The sequence below is a fragment of the Neomonachus schauinslandi genome, chromosome 8 (genome assembly GCF_002201575.2).
Source record: "Neomonachus schauinslandi chromosome 8, ASM220157v2, whole genome shotgun sequence".
Taxonomy (NCBI): Eukaryota; Metazoa; Chordata; class Mammalia; order Carnivora; family Phocidae; genus Neomonachus; species Neomonachus schauinslandi.
Window position 1 is genome coordinate 9,359,331 of NC_058410.1, and position 20,623 is coordinate 9,379,953.

The window sequence follows — 20,623 nt, forward strand, 5'->3', positions numbered from 1 at the left end:
CTAGCTCTGAATCCATTTTTATCCTCGATATTCCTCCTGGAAACAGCTGCACTGATGCCAGGATGTCCCCAAACGACCCAATTATCTGTTTCCTCATTCAACTAAAAAAATTTTTAAAAAATGATCAGTATGCTTAAGCCACGTGTGTATATGTGTGTGAACAGCAATAATAAAGATGAATAAAATGCAGCTTCCTCAAAGAGCTTATAACCCAATGGAGGATGCAGGCTTACAATTATTTGCAGACAAGGAAGTCACTGAGGAAGGTGATAAGGGAGTTACAAACAAGATGCTTTGGGACTGCTGTGGGTGAGCCGGGGAAGGAAGCCTTCGTGATGAGTTCTATCTGGAAGCAAAAAGGGGGGGGGGGGGCAGGCGACCCTGGTGACCCAGACGCAACAAAGGCACAAACGCAGAAGGAGGCTAGTCAACAGTGAGGCTGTGGCACTTGGAGGGCACTGAGGGGGACCAGGAGAGAGAGACAGCACCAGATTGTGGGGCTGCCACCAGGGCCTGGCTCCTGTGGACACCAAAAGTCCACACGTGGCTTGAGGGAGCAGAGGGGAGAAGCGTGGACAGGTCTCAAGCTGTGAAAAGACTCATGTGGCAACAGGGGGGTGTCTGAGGTGGGATGGAGGTCCTGGGGGATATGGAGGTCCTGGGGTCTCCCTGAGGGCAGGGGTGGTGAGGAAGGCAAACAGGGCTCTGGTTCTCCATGCCCCATGTCTGGAACGGCAGGGACAGGCACGGAGACTGGGGTGGCAAGTGCAGGGGTGATGTGCCCAGGACTCAGTCCCCGTCAGGCACACACTGAGGAGGGAAGACGCGCAGGGGAGCATCAGAAACACGGGCCAGCCCTGGACCCCAGGTGCTACCTGAGTGATGTCTTCAAAGGGAAACTCTCTTCGCGTCAGACTGGGCGAGCCAATGGAGGGCTTGCGCATCGGCAACCGGGGAGACCTGGACATCTCCTGAGCAGCCCGGGACAGCTTGGGAGACTTCCGGGCCTCAATGTTGATCCTGTGGAGACAAGGCCAGGAGGGTCACGCCCCACATGTGGGAGAGGCTCCCACTGCCGTGGCCCTCGCCTTCGCGCTCTGGTGGCCACCAGGGGTGCCATGTTCCCAGGGGCCAGGCCTCTTTACCCAAGCCTCTCCCGTCTGCTCTTGCCTTGTGAATATGAAGAAAGAAGAACAGAATTGCGTATCGAGTAATATATATTTAAAAATATGGTAAGATCAGAGGCATCTGGGTGGCTCAGTCATTAAGCGTCTGCCTTCAGCTCAGTTCATGATCTCAGGGTCCTGGGATCGAGTTTCACATCAGGCTCCCTGCTCTGCGGGGAGCCTGCTTCTCCCTCTCCCACTCCCCCTCTCAATTAAATAAATAAAATCTTAAAAAAATATGGTGAGATTAGACAAAGTGATTCATTTGTAAGGAACCTCAGAGAATTAAATGTGGTTCACTTTCTATGGACTAATAGTTAAGTTTAGAAACACCCACACGCCTTCTGCATGTGGGAAACTAGCAGGTGGGAACAGCCATTTTTCACCTTAAGGCCACAGTGATTTTACAATTCCTACTACAATGTTAGGATTTCAACAGATTTATCTAGCCTTTCACCAGCGATCATATTTAAATCAAATCTGTGGGTCTACAGTTTTCCTGCTGCCTTCTGATCCTACATTCGATCTCTGGTCTTCAGTTCTGTTTGTAACACAGGGACACATGTGTTAATGCCGGTCTACCCCCCAGAGAGTGCTGTTAAGGTCAATGGCAGTCCATGAAGAGGAAAGCCCTGAGCATCACAGATACTGATTGAGAGCTTGATACGATAGCGAGGGCTCCCAGAGTTTGGGTGGACAGGGGGCCCGAGCTGGTGAAAACTCTGTACGAGGACAATTAGTCCGGCTGTGGCACGCAAGAGGATCCAACACAGGGAAAGACAGAAGGAATGAGGACCAGCTGCAGAGACTGCCACATCCAGGAACTTTAAAAGGACATTTACAGGTGCAAGATTTGGTTGCTTATGTGTTAAATGTTCTCCCTTAATTAATGGGAAAAACTGAAACACTGTAGAAGTGTAGGAAAGTTCATAATTTTATTTGAGATTTTAACAAGCTTAGAATAAAGATGAAAAAAATCAATCAATCAAATTGCTTGAGCAACTGGTTATCTACATGGGAAAAACTCACACCATGCACAAAAAATGAATCTGAGATTCAAGTATGAAAGCTAAAACTACAAAGTTTCTGGAAAGAACAAAAGAATGTCTTTATGACCTAAGGGTAGACAAAGATTTCCTAAACAGGACACAAAAAGCACTAATCATAAAAGAAGAAATTCATATTGCGTTAGGCCACCACATACGTGGCACTCCGGATCTCTGCCAAAGACTCATAGCTAGAATACATAAAGACTCTTAAAACTTGATGAAAGAAAAACAGCTCAATAAAAAACGGGCAAAAGACTTAACAGACACTTCACAAAAGAAGAGCTCCAAATGGCCACTAAGCATATGAAAAACTGGTTAGCAGCAACAATCACTAGACACGCTGATGCCACGACATGCCCACCAGAATGGATAAAGAGTATCTTCTAACAATGACACTGCAACCGTGGGCGAGAACAGAAGCCTCACACGCCGCTGGAGGGAACTCAGAACAGCATGGGCACCCTGGAACACTGGGTGGAATACGTTTATTGGCAGTTTCCGATAAACGTGTGACAGGACCCAGCAACTCCCCTCCTAAGTGTATACCTGAGATTAATGAGTGCAGGTGTCCATAAAAAGTCTTGTATAAGAATGTCTACAATGGTTTGATTTGTAATAGCCCCGAACTGGAAACTACCAAAGATCAATCAACTGGTAAAAGGAATAAACAAATTGTAGTATATCCATTCCAATGGAAACCACAGAGCAAAAAAGAAAAACCACTGATACACACCACACGAATGAATCTCAGTCATTATGTTGAGCAAAAAAAAAGTCAAACAAAAAAGGAGTATATACTGTTTGATGCCATTCATATGAAATTCAAGAACAAGTCAAACTCCTCTGCGGTGATAGAAGTCAGAACAGTGATTCCTCTGGAGAAGGGACACGAGGAACTTTTCAGGAGGATGGAAATGTTACCTTCAACTGGGTGGTAAATATTCTGCTTTATCAACTGTGCAGGAAATTATGTCTTTGAGATCTGGGCAGATATGTATCTGTACATAAATTATATCTTAATTTTGCACAGCATCACAGAATTTTAGAGCTAAAGACAGCTTAGTCAAGATCTGGCCCACCCTTTACCTTCTACAGATAAGGACACTGGCATCTGGGTCACGGGTTCATTCAAGGTTATACCCCGAGGTCATATGGCCTTTGGGAGTGGAGCCAGGATCAGTGGGGACTCTCACCTAGGACACAAAGGCTCTTCTATCTACTCTTAGCTTTTTGCCACTCTTTAGGACAAACCTTTGGCATGTGAGATTTTTTTAGTTTATGATTTATTTCCAATTACAGCGTTAGAAGGTATTTAAACTGGGCATTCTGTTCAATGCATTATGTTACACTCATCGTAAACCCTTCTCCTTACTTTTCTGGACTGGAAGAACCACCAAGTGGGCCAGGGAGCTTTTGCCACCCCATGCTGCCCATTGTCAGTACTAACCCTGAGTTCTGAGGACTTAGCAAACTTCCCATGGGTGGATTTGTCTACCCAAAGGGGAGAAGAAAGGAAAGCTCTAATTATTGCTGGCAGACCTTCCTGATGAAAGGCAGGAAAGTCCTCTTGCGGGGCTCTTCTGGTGTCGGCTTCAGTGAGGTTCTGCTGCAGACACAAACAAGGACGACCAGCCCTGGGGAGTGAGCTTACCTTGGGAGTTTGGGTGACTTGCTAGCGCGGGAGATTTTGGGGGATTTCTTGGCAGCCCAGTCGTCACTCAGTTCCACGTCACTGGAGTCCGAGCAGTTGCAGCTGTCCAGCATGGAGGAGATCAAGCTGTTTCCGTAGATTTCATCTGGTGAGACACAACCAGCAGACTCTGGAAAGTGCTATCAGTAAGACCCTAATGAGGATCATTAGCCCTGGAAACTACAGGACAGACCGACTCTATAGGCCAGCATTTTAAGTTCAGAGGTTGAAAGAGAAAGGACCAGAGCATGGTTTCCCTTTTACGTTTTTATGCTGTAACAATTTTCTAAGCAAAAGGAGGCAATAACTTCTGTTATCGGAGTGGGCATAGAATTTCAGTGTCTCTGGAATGTACAAAATAGTCTAGCAGTGTTTACTGCGCAAAAAGCGGACACCTCCCAGCACAACCATCCATCTGGGTTCATACAGGTTTGCAGGCAACTGGGGGACCCAGGCTGAGCAAGGGGCTTGCTGACTCACGGACCCCCCGCAAGATCCTGTTTCTGACCTGGGGCCTGCCAAGGCCCCTGCTGGTTCCAGGCCTGCTCTGGACTAGAAACCTGACAAGGTCAGGTCCACTGCAGGGACTCCCAGACGTTTACGCTGGCCTGCTCTGAGAGGTGGCTGGAAGGCAGGCCTGTGCAGGAGGCCTGTCCGTGGCAGCCCTGGGCTCTGCTGGGGGTGTTTGTATAGAAGCCGCTCGAGCTTCACCATTGGTCACTGGGCAGAAGGTCAGAGGTCCTACGGCAGAAGACGGTGTGCACAGAGGTTGGGCCATCATGAAACTGCACAGCGGATGAAGGTCATGTCTGACACCTTCCTTGAAATCCCTTCTCCTTTACTGCCTTCCTCCCCCCCCCCCCCACCCCTCCCCCCCCCCCCCCCCCCAACCCTGCTCTGCCCTCACTGTAGGTAGCCCATCTGCAAAACCACTTTGTTTTGCTGACAAAAGCCTCATTCCCTCAAGGCTCCAAGAACCTCGCCAGGTTATAAAAAAGCCCAATTGTCCAACGGCAATGAAATCATTTATGGAATTTGAGGGGACTTTATCATTCAAAAGGGCGATTTACATTTGAAAGGACGAATTTGCTAAGATAAACTCATCTCTAGTGTTTCTGAACATATGGAAGGGACATCTGTGAACAGGGACCTGTCTGAGGGCCCTGGAGGCAGAAACAGCTCGCCACACTCCCTGGAAGCAGGCTGTCTGAGACCCATGTCACCCTCTTCCCCATCAGAAGGCACGACCCATGAGGACAGCAAGCCGGGTGGTGTGCACCTGCGTTTGATCAAATAAAAACGCTTACTTCACATGCCCTGAGCAGTGCTTTACATTACTTGAGGAGTCACTTAGTCCAAAGACGCTTGGCCATGAGTCACGCAAGCATGTAATTTGCACAGGAAGCTTCTGTGTGCTCGTGAACACGAAGCCAGCTCACCGGCCTGAGGAAATGCAGTAATGTGCTGTCCACTCAGCTCCTGATCTGCCTGCTCAACCAGGATTTTTCACAGTTGCTGTATGTCATGCCATTTGTTGTTGTCCTTGACTCATGCTCTAACACTACGCCACAGATTGGGTGGCTTATGGACAACAGAAATTTCTGTCTCCATTCTGGAGGCTGAAGTCTGGAATCAGGGTGCAGGTGTGATCATGTTCTGGTGAGGACGCTCTTCCCGGCCTGCAGTCGGCCACCCTCCTGCTGTGTGCTTGCTGGGTCTTGCCTTAGCACGTGTGTGTACATGTGGAGAGACAGAGCCCTCCCTCTTTTCTTGCACGGCCACCAATCCGACTGGGTTAAGACTCTACCCTGACAGCCTCATTTCACCCAAATCACTCCCTAAAAGCCCTATCTCCAAATACAGTAACACAGGAGGTAAGGGCTTCAGCGTAGGAATTTCTAGGGGAACACACACGACTCCACCCACAGTAAGTTCTGACTAAAGATGCCTTTTAAAAATTGGTGGATTTCTGCTTAAAAAAAATATGCTCTCATGTATGCTCTCAATTATAAACATACACATCCTGAGGCGTGTGTCTGTTCAGCTGCGTGGAGAACACTTACGACAGTGGGTCACAGGCTTCGAAGCCCAACTGCCAGCCGGGCAGCGGCAGGTGCACACGTGGAGGCCTCGCCCCAGACCCACCGAATGAGGCTAAAGGGCAGGCCTGGCAGCCTGTATTTAGATAAATACCCCAGGGGATCTGCAGGGAGGTGGCCCCGGGACCACATTCTGAGAAGCACGGATGTGCAGGCTTCGAAGAGTTAATCAGCTCACAAGAAGTTCCCGGCTCCCCGAAGTCAGAAGTCGGCGCTCCTGCTCTGAACCGCGTCCATATACCACCCGCTTGGCAATTACTCATGTTCTGCCTCGTGACACAGCTTCTGCGTCTATCTTGAGGTATTAAAATCTTGACATTCTTACTGAACTTTTCGAGTGTTGTCTTGTCACCCAAAAGAGGTTTCTGAACCCCCTGGAAGCAGAGACACCCGGACATTGCCCCACGACCATGGGAGACCCAACGATCGTGGACAAAGGGAGCACTGAATACATACTGTGCATCTGCTTTGCTTTATAACGTTCTGATTCTTTTAATTACAAAAATAAGACATCTTATTCCCCAGAGGACTGCCAGCAGTCGAGTCCACCCGCGTTTCCTGTGAGCTGGACGCGAACAGTAAGCAGGAGCAGAAGCCCCCAGCCAGCACGGGGGTTGGGAAGTCGAGGCCTCAGTGCCCCTCGGCAGCCCCGCCTGCATCTTCTGTCCTGTTTTTAGTGCGGAATTTACGCACTTGGGACAGAAGCAAGCTCTTCACGTCCGTTCCCTTCAACATGCAATCTGAGGAGAGGTTTTATGAACTTGTACACATGGTGGGGAGCCTCAGGCACAACGACCTCCGTCCATGAGAAGACTGCCGTGCCCCACGCGCCCTTGGGCAGCACTGATCAGCCGCGGCTCTTCTCCCTCCCCTTCGAGGTCAGTGCCCACTGCGCCCTCCTGTTCTCCTTGCTTTGCCTGCCTTCCTTCTCAATCTTCTCTCTCCCTCCGTTCTACCCACCTCCCTACCAGCCTGCAGTTCTGCTCACTGTCCCTGCTTTTAGTACTAGTTCATTGCATGACTCAAAAGACAAACAAATGGACTAATATCCAACATGTTAAAGCACAGTTTTACTGCCTTCAGTTTTACACGGTGACCCTGACAGCAGAATGCCGCCACGGTCGCTGAACCAACAACGCAGACCAGACAGAGGTGGGGCAGCGGCATGGAGTGAGCCGAGTGAGCGAGCACGCCAGGCCGGAAAGACAGCAGGAGCGGGGGAGTGGAGAGCGGTAGGCTCCCGTGACACAAATCCCTTTCGAGGTCAGGCGCGTGCCAGGCCCTGGGGTGGAGAGAGGAGGTCGTTCCCTCCGCCCAGGCCTCAGACGGAGCCGGGCCCAACAACCACCATGGGCCCCGCAGGACTCCAGCAGCCCGACTGACAGGTGGCCAGCACAGGAGGCCGGTGACGAGCAGGATTTCACGGGGGGGGGGGGGTCGGGGGGTGGGCAGTAGCACATGGGAGCTGGCCGATACTGCTGGGGGGGCACGCGGGCCTCAGCAGTCACTAGCTTAGGACACTGGGCAAGCATCCACGGTGCAAAGAGAAACAGCCAAGTCCCTTTACTCTGGAGGCTCCCACTCTAGGATGGCAGAGACGAGCATGCAGCGAGCACCCGGAGCACGCCAAGTGAGTACCGAAGATCAGTACAGGAGAGAGTTCTTAGAAGGGTAGAGTGAGTCATCATGCCAAAATCTTCATGGATGAGCAAGGAATTTTCCTTGGTAATCAGCTAAAAAGCAGCTCACAGTGGATTAGTGAGGAGCAGAAGTAAGATTCTAGCAGGAGGCTGAGGAGTAGGCTGAAGGTCTGAGAATTTTTATTCTATCACTTGCTCTGGGAGGGCAGAGAGGTACCTCCCTGTTAGTATCAGCTGGTCTCAACAGTACATTAAGGCCCTTGATAATACCTGATGAGTAACTAAAAGAGGAATCTACTGTTCCCAGGAAGCCGGGGCCAGCTTCCCCCTGACAGAGAGCTGATGTTTCCTCTATCCACGGCCCTAGTCACACGAAGCCTTACGGAGTGCTGTTAAAAACCCATCAGAAAGTACATTTAGGGAATTGTTAACTTCGATACAATTTTGGAAACAGGGCAGCTTCCAGGATGTTCCACGCCAGCCAAAACACAGGCTCACGTTTCATAAGTAGGCACTGTCTTTGCATGGTGTCAGGAAAACTATTCCTCAACCACACCTAAGAATGAGGTCTTAGTCTCTCTGGCGTGGAGGCCCACCTGATTTGCTATCCGTCCGGGGGTCCATGATGACGAACTCTGGCCGCAGCTTGCTGATGCGCCGCCCCTTGAGGATGGGCACGAGCCCGCCCAGGTACTCCAGGTAGAGGGTGTAACACGGACCTCCCACCTCCGGGTCGTCCTCTGTGCGCTTCATGGTGCAGTGCAGACGCTCGTTGCCGGCTGAGGGGTAGCTGACAAAGTCTCGCATGTTGTTGGGATCTGGAATTGGGGGCTAGAGGCAGGACATGGAAAGAAACGAGTATGGACGTCACTGATTACTCCAACAGAGCACTGGCTGGTAGCTCGGGGAGGGTTAACGATGTGGTGTGGGACAGCGATTCTCAACTGTGGGTGCGCAGCAGAATCTCCTGGGACCTTTAAAAAAAATAGCGAAGCTAGAATCCCACCTCAAACAATGAAATTGGAATCTCTGGGAGCGGGGGATGGGCATGTGTATTTTCTAAAAACTCCCCATGTGATTTTAATGTGCAGCCAGGGTTGAGAATCCCTGGTGCACAACCAAGATTGTAAAGCAACTTGAAAATACATCACAACAGATTCTAAAACTGATGTTTTAAGAAAAAAATCACCTGAACAAGTCAATCTGACACTTAGAAGCAGAGAGAGAATACAGAACAGAGAACACAGACAAGAATGTAAGGTGCGGAGGCCCCGAGGTTAGAGGAAAACCCGCACCTGAACAGCCCCTGGCAGATCTGTTCCACACACCACCAAAAACCTGACGAGCAATAGCGAGTGCGGGGTGGGGGTCACCCCTCCTCAGCACAGTGGCTCCATCCTCAGGACAGGGTTCAACCTGACCATTCCCGTAACTGGCGATGGAGCAAGCTACTCAAACTCCTTGGAACAGGTTTCCCACTTTTCTGAAGCATCTGCCAGGAAGTCAGGATTGAGCAAGGCAGAATGAGCATCAGGATGGCATGGCACTCAACCTCCAAGACCGCCTTTGCTGCGAGGACGCTTACGCCCCTCGCACAAGGCGAGTCTCTGGCAGAACAGTGGTGCCAGGGATAGACCGCACTCGGAAGCAGTGTCACCCGGGTACTCTCGCCGAGGAGCACACATGACTCTGGCCCGCCTGCTAGGACTCGGCCCCGCTCCTGGCCAGCCCTCTGGAAGTGGGGAGCCGGCAGGGGCTGAGGAAGAGCAGGGGAGGGTGGAGAGGCTCTACCTTGATGGTGGGGATGAAGGCGGTGGAGAGGTAGGAGCAGAGGCGGGGGGGCAGGGCCAGCTTGCTGACGTCCTTGTCCTCCCGCAGGGCGCTGGCGACGGCCTGCCGGCACAGCAGCTGCAGGCTGCACACACGGTGCTCCACACGCACCACATACAGGGCCGGTCCTGAAGCCATCAGCAGCCGCGAGTCCCGGTGTCCCCAGCAGATGGAGACTATGGGGCGCTGCCAGGAAGTGAGGGAGGCGACACTCAGGTTCTGCTCTTGCGGTAAAGCACAGGTCATGCATGGGTGTGTCAAGCAAAATAAAGTGACCTAATAGTTGCCGAGAATACTGGTTTTGAAAAGTATAATAGACAATGAAATACTACATCACAGAAATTCACTATTTTCATTGGAAAATAGTCAGGTCCCCAGGCCAGAACACAAAGCACTGGAATGGTTTTGCGAAGTTCTTTTATGTGTATTATCTCATTTGATTTGGTACCGTAAAACCTAACTTAGCTCTGTATAATGATGTCTCTGCCAGAAGATGCACTTAGCCTGGGGTACAGTAACCCACATTCTTACTGAACTCTGGTTATCTGGATCCCCAAGAAACCAGTGGTTGTTCCTGTGGCTTGGGGAGGCGGTGAGGAGGCAGACCAGATGGCCCTTCCCTTCGGTCCTGACAAGGAGCATTTCAGAGTGAAATCGATGCTGGTCCGGGTCACATGCTGTGTGACCTGGGGACTCATCTACAACCCCGGGATGTCTCGCATGTTCTCAGGAGTAAAATGGGAGCTGTGAGGATTAAAGGAGAGGGAAGATGCCAGAGTTACTTCCGAGACCTATCATAGGCTATAACCCAGTCCCTGAATCACGGTTCCCCTTGGCTACGGGCCAGAAGAAGAAAACAGAAAGCTCCCCGGGGAGAGGACAGTGGTGGGGGGGACACACAGTTCCTGTGGTGGCTGCTCCAGGGGGCTGGGACCACCACCACTGCTTTGAAAGGCACGCTAACTCCAAAAATGCAAGTCAGAAACTAGTTATATTGAAAAAACTCCAAGGCTCCAGGGTGCCAGCTAAGTAAGATCCACCAGGAAAGGAGGCGGAGGCGGAGGGCTGTGACGGGGAAGCCGCGGGAGAATCGGTTCATTCCTGTCCAGCTGGATGGGGCTCTAATTTAGTGAGGTCTTGAGGGGCTGGAAAGATCAGAAGTGGGCTGTCAGATCTGTTATAGGAGTGACAGGAGCAGAATTTTCACAGCACTTCAGTGACAAACATCAAGATAAAAGGAACAGATGAAGACACTTGCTTAAAATAGCCTCCAGGGTCAGCTAATCCTGGTTTCAACTTCAAAACAAAATGTAAGGCTGAAGATACTCCATCTTCTCTTTTCATCTCTGTGAGCCCAGGCAGTGCAGGTTTGGGACCCCAGCCGCGACCCCCTGGGGGAGGACCACGGAGCCTGGAACTCAAGTGTGCAGGCCTCCAGATACTTCCAGATGAGCCTCCTTACAAGAGGATCCCACAAGTGGGGCAGACCTCACAGAGTAAGCCGTAATCACTACTGGAGACAAAGCAGATAACACACACAAAATACACAAAAAATTCCTTTGCTATCATCAATCCCCGGAAGTGCAGGTTATACATTTGTCCTCCTGTCCCCTCTGTCCTTCTGCCTTCTGCTTTTCATAGTAGCAGTTAAAACATGTTTTGGGAGGATCTTACATAAAATTATCGTATGATAAGTATGTATCTCATATCTTTGTATAAAGGAACTTAAACCACTTAACACAGACTTTCAAGGTGGACGAAAATTCTCTCTCTCACAGCCTCACAAGCACATACAGCAGCCCATTTAGTCCTTTCAGTTCGGCCATGGAGGTATCATTACTCTCATCTACCTTGCCAGAGCCCAGGAGCCTGGCACTTGGAGAGGCTAAGCTACAGCGAGTACCCAGGAGAGCCACGGTTCTCGCCCACTTCCTTCAGCCCCAGGGCTGTGCTCCTTACCCAGGTGCTCCCTCCTCTCCTGTCCATATACCACACATGGCCTAAAGAATGCCAAATGCCCCACGAACAAACTGAACTGTCAGTCGCGAAGTAAGAGACCCAAATTGTCCCCGTAATCCATTCGGTCAAGGCAATTTGACTCCGAAACAAACTGGACAACATGTCTGCAGAAGAGGCAAACAGGAGGAGAAACAGGCTGTGTCATTAGCAAATGGACAATGACCAGAATGATTCGCTACGGCAGAAAAGAATCTGCAGGTCACGTGGGCCCGAAAGTGGGGATAAATTAGCCAAGAAGTGCTGTTAATGTGCACAAGACAGCAAGAGACAGCCTGTCTGGAAGGTGAGGAAGGACTGTGCTCCCGTTCTGCGCATGATATCCATTAAGACAGACTTCTCCGCAAGGAGGACTCACAGGGCGGGAAAGAGTGAAAACCAGAACCCAGAGCAAAGGGCGGGAGGTAAGCGGCCTGAGGACGTGATACCTGCGGAGTCTCAAAGGGGAAACTGTTATCCGGAGCAAGGTTACCGGAAAGTACCAAGAATACCAACAGGGATTTATAGCACAGCGTTTGGGGTGAGCATGCACTTACTTGTCCACATCAGTGATTGTCTGTTTCAGTAAAGAGGGGAACACATGCTCATATAAGTTATTTTTTCAGCATATACTCCACGTAGGATGATAAAGTAGCAAAATAAATACTGGTACCTTTCTACACTAAATTTTAAGGCTATAACAGAAAAATAAAGAATTTACAGATAGTGAGAGCTGATCTTCTTGCCTGAAGGTTTTAAGGTCTCTCTGATGTGGGGAAATTGATTATTGTAATTCCCATTGAGTGGAGGAGGGCGGCAGTGGGGCCATGACCTCAGGATACCTCTAAGTCCTGTAAGCCTGGAGAAAGACTATACTATGTATTTGAAAGTTGCTAAGAGACACTGTATCTTAAATGTTTTTCCCACAAAAAAGAAATGATAATTATGTGTTGTGATGGAGGTGTTAGTGAATCTCATGATGCAATCCCACTGCAATACACAAGTGTATCAAATCCACACTTGTATACTTGAAATTTACAGGACCTTCATGTCAACTCAACAGAGCTGGAAATCAACAAATAAGAAACCACACAGGAAATCCTTTTATACCTCTCTAAATACTTTTATACTGTTTTTATATGTCATCTTACTTTTCTAAAGTCTCATTTCCTTTTGGTGCCAAATTTCCTGTGCTGTTTATGGGTAGTTCAGCCTACAAAGCCCTCCCTACAAATGTCCTATTGTTTTGGAAAGAACAAGACTCAAAGTGGAGGTATGCGCACATGCCCGCAGACATGGGGTGTGGGGTGTCTCGATTCAGCTGCCTCCCAATCAGTGCTTTCTGCCCTCCGTCCCGTAGGATCTGCGGTGCCAGCAGAGAACGAATCCACGGCCTGCCTGCCCACAGCCCTCACCCACAGAGCGCCATCCTAAGAACTGCCCACCAGCCAGGACTCGCGGCAGAAGAGAAACATACCGAATGGTTAATTCCAGTAAACCTGGAACAAGATAAGGGTGCACACTAACACAACTCCCACAGATGAATGCTTTTGTTTGAACAGCTGCTATCTGCTAGGGAAAAACTCAGCTGTAAATCTGTGGACTTAATCTCTCTCTCAAATCACACAAAATGACTATTTTTAGAACCAATGGCTAGAACTGTGAAGTTGGTAACATTCAAATCTTAATTTGTGTAGGGAAGTTCACATACTTTGCATGTCTAAATCCAAGGCAAAAGGACAAGAAAATGAGCTACATTTCAGGGAGCATTAGTGTGGTAGAAATCGAGTGCTTTGGTGAGTTTGATGGAACAAGGAGAGGTATTGCTCAGCTGCAGAGAGAGGCTACTCGTATGGAGGTTTGGTGAGCGGCTAACACACAGTCAGGTTGTCCTCTCAAGGATCTCCCTGTCTCGTTGTCTGATGCTGAGCCACGTGAGGGTGGCAGGGTAGTCTGCTCCTCTGACTTCCTCGGCTACAGCTCATGGATTGTATTAATAAATGGCTGGTTTCAGCCCCGCTGGCACATGAAGACAAGCTACATTCCTCCCAACCTTACCTCCTGCTGCTATACAATACACACCACACACTCATCCAGTCAGTCATTCAGGTAACTGTTAATTGTATACAATGGGTAAGACACGTTCTAGGTGTTGGGGCCTGATACTGAATAAAATAAATTCCCTGCCCTTATGGAGCTGACACTCTGAGGTGGGACAGGGAGAGAGATGTGTATCTTAGTCCCTCCGAGGAGACTACCTGTTCATGTCAGGTAGTGAAGAAGGGCAGGATAAGGGACTTGAGAAAGAGTGAGGGGGTCATTTCAGACAGAGGGGAGCAGAGAAGGCTGCTCCAACAAGGCAGTTTTAGCAGAGGCCTGACTCAGCTGGAGTTTATTTAAATTTTAAAACACTGAAAGCTTCCTCACCGTATTGCTATTTTTGTATCTGCAGTGAGTTGCATGGAGTCCTCTAAAAATTTAAGAGGAATAAAAAACAAGATGTTCTTTCCATATTAAAGATAAGCTGCTCAAGCAAGATAAAAGACAACAGACAACAAAAGAGTCAAAGCCAGCTGTCCCAAGAGAGGGACCACGAGGCTGTCTGAACCCACAGTTTCTGGCCGATGAGGGCCCTGGGCTGAGGACTAGGGATGTGGACCACTGACGCGTCCGATCCTGTGGGTGTCAGAGGGCCCTCCTAGCCTCCCACAGTCACTGCAGCTCTGCCCCTCCCTTCTGCAGCTCCCCTAAGAAGGTAGGATGATCTCTGTCTTAGAGGAAATACACTTCAAATGTCTAATATTTGAAGAGGATGTCTAATGTTTGTACAAGTGTGTACAAAGGGAATGTCTAATGTTTGTACAAGTGTGTACAAAGAAAAAGCCTTCTACAACAGTTCACTTTTAAATAGACCAAGTTGGGTGAGTGGTCACCATCAAACTATATTGGCTGGAGCCATGGACAGTTTTGAATGTTAAGCCATAATGATTTGGCCACTAAGGTGCAGTAGTAAAAGCTAGCTCAGCATCCAGGCACCCACATCTCGGTTTTAAAAGAACATACCATTCTTGTATTCTGAAAGCAGACAACCTCAGGAAGTACCTCATCTATTTATAGCAAACGGGGGAGAAAGCACTCTTGTGGCAGCTTCATAAGAATAGGTACAGTGAGTCCTCAACAAAGGGGGGCAATATATACCTTTGCTAATGGACACTTCTGGAGTACAGAGTCAATGACCATAAATGCAATCTCTCATTTCATTTCTTGTTTCCACACCACCTCTTCCTCTCCCTTCTCTCTTAATTTTTTATCCAGATATCTTATATTAACAACTGAAACTTACAGAACATAAGTTAACCACTCCAACATGACTTTCATGCAAAAAACATTCATAAAGCTAAAACAAAACCAACCAACCAACCAATCAAAACCCCAGACCCAAATTACTTAAGTCTGTGAACTTCCAGGTAATGCTAACTCTAAAAATCCGTTGTCAGATTAACAGATATGCAATTACATAGAGCTGGTCACAGAAACAGCTAATGAGGTAAATTACAGAATTTTCTTTCTTTTTTTTTTTTAATTCATGAGAGACAGAGCGAGAAAGAAAGGCAGAGGGAGAAGCAGGCTCCCAAGGAGCAGGGAGCCCGATGCGGGACTCGATCCCAGGACCCTGAGATCATGACCTGAGCCGAAGGCAGACGCTTAACCATCTGAGCCACCTAGGCGCCCAAATTACAGAATTTTCAATTACAACAGGTAGAAAGTAAAGGAAAACAAATTGCAGTATATTTCCTTATAAGAGCTTCAGCCATTAGCATTGCTGTTATGAGTAAATCAGGAGAATCAATTTTAAAGCTGAGGCTGCCACAAGTTTGTGCCCAGCAACAGCTCTGTACACAACCTACAATCTAATTAACTTGGAAATAAATTATCCAATCTAAATTGCCTTTAGTTCTTTCTATAAACAGCCCAATAAATTTCCTAACTTCCTTCCTGCTATAAAAATGTCCCTTCCTTTGGACAACTTGAATAGCATAGCACAGATAACCTGTGATTTTAGAATCATTACAGAAAAAAGTTAGGATGGTGCCACCTACAATTAATGTTGTACTTGATTTTTAATAGCATCATAATTTAACTTTATATTAATGAGGCAATTTTTTCAATGGTTGAAACACCCTCAAATGAAAAAAAGAATAATTTATTAAAATGCTGAGACGCTAGATGGGTATTTTTCCCAAAAGGAAGATCAGCTAAGCTCTCTTCTTGTCCCTGAGCCCCAAACAGTTAAAATTCAAGACCTATGTTAGTTTCACATTATAGTTGATGAAAACGTCTGCAGTGGTTGAGGTCGCTGAGCCTCTACCATATTCTAGGCACAATGACGATCAGGGAAATGAAGAAAATGTGATCTTTGACTTCAAGAAGATAAGACAAGTAGACAGAAAAGTATAATAATTATCAGAAATATCAAACATCCCAAGGGGATGCTTCACAGAGAAGAGGGGTTGCAATCATTGGCAGGTTTACAAAAGGATGTGACTGTGCTGGCATTAAGGAGGATGGACTTCCCCACGCTGACATGGCGGGGAAGGACATTCCTTGTAAAAGGAACGGAATGCCAGCAGGAGGGGCGCCCTGAGTCAGACAGAATAGTTGACAATGCTGAATTTACCTGCAGTGTGGTACAGCACTGCAACTCACAAATATTCTAATAAATGTAAAAGCCTTACTAACTCAGAAAGGGCTGCAAATTCCCATCCTCTCCTACTTGCCTTTCAGTGAGGCTAGGGACAGAAAGTCAGCATGATATCTGACTGGAAGGCACAGAGCCTACAGGTTCAAACTGTCAACAGAAAGAATTACAGAAAGAATTACAGAAAGCATATGTTGACAACTTGTCCGCCCATCAATCATACCAAGCAAATATTTACTGAGTACCTACTATTTTGCAGGGGAATGCACTGCAGTTTCAGTTCTGTAAGATGAAAAAATTCTGGAGATTGATTAAACAATAATGTAATATAGTTCATGCTATTGAAATGTACACTTAAAAATGATTTGAAAGGGCGCCTGGGTGGCTCAGATGGTTGGGCGTCTGCCTTCGGCTCAGGTCATGATCCCAGGGTCCTGGGATCGAGTCCCACATTGGGCTCTCCGCTCAGCGGGGAGCCTGCTTCTCCCTCTGACCCTCTCCCCTCTCATGCTGTTTCTCTCTCGCTCACTCTCCAAAAAATAAATAAAATCTTAAAAAAAAAAAACTTATTAAAAAAAATGATTTGAAATGGTAAATTTTATGTCATGTGTATTTTTTCACAAATAAAAAAAGATATATTTAAATAATGAATGTTTATATCTAATTACAAATTTCCCCAAATCTGGTATACCTGCCTCTTAGAGCTGAGTAAGGTTAGGATGTAAATCTCTAATGTGTTATCACCCCTGTCAATCCTCAACTCACTGGCAGACCCATCTCCACTACACCCGACTGAGAATTTCGTCCTCCATGACAGCTGATCCAGACCAGAAGTGAACTGGTCTAAAGATCTCTGGGAAATAAAAACAAACAGGAAAGGGCTACCTGTGCATCTTTCCTAAATATGTTTAAGCTTTTTTACCTACTGTTTAATAATTTGGTTCAGATGTAAAAGTACATTGTTGGCATAAAAAAACATAAAATCAGAGCAAATAAATGAAGATTCAGCACACACTTCTGTAAGTTTCTAACTTCTACTTGGGACTGATGATAAACACCAGCTCACTCTGCTTACTCACTGTCCACTCTTTTGAGCGGGGAATGTAATAAAGTATTCTGGTTAAAGGCAAAAACTTGTTCCTCTCTTATTTTTTCTGGTTTATACTCCATAATTTAATTAAGGTCAATGAGAGATTAAAATCTGTTGAAGATAATTACAGTAAGCATACCCAAGTCTCGGTATTTCACAGAGCTTGGGGAGCATACTAACACAGTGAAGGTCTGACACACATCCTTACTTGTACAAGCGTGTCCAGAGTAAAGATGTGCTCCCCGCGGACATTGTAGAACTTGACCATGGCACTCTTCAGAAGAGGGCCGTTGGGGAGGTCACCAAGCTGGGTCTGCCGTTCCATACCAGCGACAGCCAGGAGGTCTCCCTGGGTGCACCACTGGGCCACCACCTCTGAAATCACAAAGAAGACGGTCAGCACGACGACATGATCCTCCCTGAACTTACACTGTTTAGAAAACAGCTGCTGAGCAAATATAAGGTGGCTCTTCCCCTTTTTCTCACGAAGACAACAGCTACCCATTTCTCTGACGACGATACAGACTCTATTTAAACAGGAGTCTATTACCTGGATGGGGACTGCAGATCTCCTGAAACACAACTCTACCAGGTAAAAGCACATATGCTGAAGCCGGCCTGTTAAATATCTAACTCCGAAATCAGCAAGACGCTGAGAGCACAGGTAAGATGACCAGACCTAGGACTGTCCATCTACTGCTTGTGCCCCCATGCCCAGCGACGACTCCAGGAGTTTACAGATGCAAAAAGTAGGTCAAGAGCAAAGTCTAGGTTTACATTCATTTGATTTCTGTGCACTATTGGGCAGATAAAGTTCAGATAAAGGACATATCTGCATATGAGGCCCCTGACTTTTATTCCACATTGGGATGTTGTGGGGGCTTAGAAAAGAAGATAAACACTTCTGGTGGATGGGAGTGTTTTCAGAAATTTTCACCCTAGAGATGTGACGCCCACCTACAAACCATTCCATACCTGTAAGAAATGGCTATGAAATGGTTTGTCTAATCCCAACGTGAGCAATTTACTTATTCTGGCTGGTCAAACAAGCTACTCGTACTAGTAAGATCTACAGCATAGCTCTTTCCCATTAAGACCGAGAGCCCTATCTGGCTCATCAAGAGATTGTTGAAATCCACAACTCAGAGGCCTCTCTGAGCAAGGCTGGCTGGAGCCTGAAGGTCCTCGGTCACGACAGGATGCATGTCAGAGCCAGGTCTAGAAGCCAGCAGCACCTGGGCCTCAGCAGGTCACACGCGACCACCGCCGCTTTCCCTTCGTCATGGGCAGTGCTGATTCTGACATAAAGAACAGCGTGTTCCGGGGCGCCTGGGTGTCCCAGTCATTAAGCATCTGCCTTCGGCTCAGGTCAGGATCCCAGGGTCCTGGGATCAAGCCCCACATCAGGCTCCCTGCTTGGCGAGAAGCCTGCTTCTCCCTCTCCCACTCCCCCTGCTTGTGTTCCCTCTCTCGCTGTGTCTCTCCCTGTCAAATAAATAAATAAAATCTTAAAAAAAAAAAACAAAAACCAGTGTGTTCTGAGGTCACCAGTGCTCCCTGACTTCCTCAGAAGACCCAACAGTGGTCCTTGGCACAAGACGGCTCTCTGGACCTGGGAAGAGAGAGCTTGAGCATCAGGTGAGCCACCAACAGGAGCCAGAGACGGAGGGAGCAGAGGGCTGAGTGAAGGCAGTTACAGATAACCCCGAAGTGAAAAAAACTCTACACTAGGATAAGGAAGCAAGGATACAGAAACCTAGACGTGGTCAGGACAGAACCTTTCCTGTCCTAGAAAGTTCTTGTAAGCTATGCCCATCTTATGTTAGACTAGAAAATAATCCCCAATACTTTTGCCCAATCTTTTAGTAATAATTTTATAATTTTTAAACCTTTAAAAATTTTTTTTAAAACATAAGGCAGGGAAAGATGGGGCGCCAGGGTGGCTCAGTCGGTTAAAGCGTCTGCCTTTGGTTTGGGTCATGATCCTGGGATCGAGCCCAGCGTCAGGCTCCCTGCTCAGCAGGGAGTCTGCTTCTCCCTCTGCCTGCCACCCCCCCTTCTTGTGCTCTCTTTCTCTGTCAAATAAATAAATAAATCTTTAAAAATAAAATATAAGCCAGAAAGAATGAACTAACGCTTTACTTAGTAATCCTTTTTTCACTTTTCCTGAAGTTCTTAGCACAGAGTCAGTCTCTAGGGATATAGGGAGTTCCAAGACACAAAAGAAGCCCTTCCTCCTGAAGTACGAATTTTTCTTGGTGATTTTTTTTTTTAAGGTAATCTCTACACTCAACATGGGGCTCAAACTCACAACCCCGAGATTAAGAGTCTCATGCTTTACCGGCTGAGCCAGCCAGGCACCCCTTCCTTGATGATTTTGAGGTGTTTGTGGAGTTTTGGTCTCTTAAACATCATACACACAGAAAAAATTAACACAGTACCACTATTCTACTTTATCCAGACAATCTTATGGATCTTTTTTGGTAAAAGCCTGGAGGGTCAAAATTTTACATGTATTAAGCAATGAGAAAATTCAGTGCTTTTGTGTTAACAAGAGCCACTCATGTGGTATTAGCGCTGGGTCGAAAAGAGGCAGCCAAGTATTAGTGGAGAAAGAACAGTGCTCTTACCAAACACCACAAGTACTCAAGCTGCTGGCTAGAAGTCTGAGATTCACAGGGGCCTCTGTCCCTTGGATGTCCATGTTGATGATTTGCCTTTTTACTAATCCTTAGATACATGTGTACTTGCATTTGTGTACATGGATTGTGTGTTGAGAGGGAGAAAGTGAGTACGTGCACAAAGTAGGAAACTGTGTGATGGTAAAATGACACGTACATTTTTTTCTTTAATAACAGTGCTTCTGGTGAACATACTAAGGACCGAACATCAGCATGTACTCAGTGAGGATGATGGGTACAACCTCTACCAGCCTGAACTACAGGAGTAGACAGGACCACTGACCAAAACCACTCTACCTCAAAATCAGAACCACCTCTTGACTTTCTCAGTGTGTTCTATGAAGTGACAAAAAGAGGAAATTCTGTAAAACAAAGAAACAAAGCCTAGAGGTTTAAATTCTTTGATTTTTAAGACAAATGTGAGGTGAAATGAGCAGTGCCTTTGAGAGCTTGCTTTACTACAAGAGAGGAACTGGTTAGATCAGAGAATTTCTGAGCTCATCACTGAACTGTTTTTCCTTGAAGGGTAGCAGAATATGCCACTTTGAGGGCACCTGGGTGGCTCAGTTGGTTGAGCAACTGCCTTCGGCTCGGGTCATGATCCTGGAGTCCTGGGATCGAATCCCGCATCGGGCTTCCTGCTCAGCAGGGAGTCTGCTTCTCCCTCTGACCCTCCTCCCTCTC

General features: G+C 47.5%; 1 protein-coding gene across 1 annotated transcript in view; it reads right to left on the reverse strand.

Annotated features, from left to right (window-relative positions):
- Window positions 1-20,623, reverse strand: part of TULP4 (TUB like protein 4) — a 168,845-nt gene that overhangs the window by 11,766 nt on the left and 136,456 nt on the right. The window contains exons 6-10 of the mRNA XM_021693385.1: window positions 17,467-17,633; window positions 9,436-9,660; window positions 8,241-8,475; window positions 3,867-4,011; window positions 876-1,020 (exon numbers count right to left, since the gene is read on the reverse strand). Coding sequence (XP_021549060.1) covers window positions 876-1,020; window positions 3,867-4,011; window positions 8,241-8,475; window positions 9,436-9,660; window positions 17,467-17,633 — 917 coding nt within the window. The remainder of the gene's footprint in view (window positions 1-875; window positions 1,021-3,866; window positions 4,012-8,240; window positions 8,476-9,435; window positions 9,661-17,466; window positions 17,634-20,623) is intronic.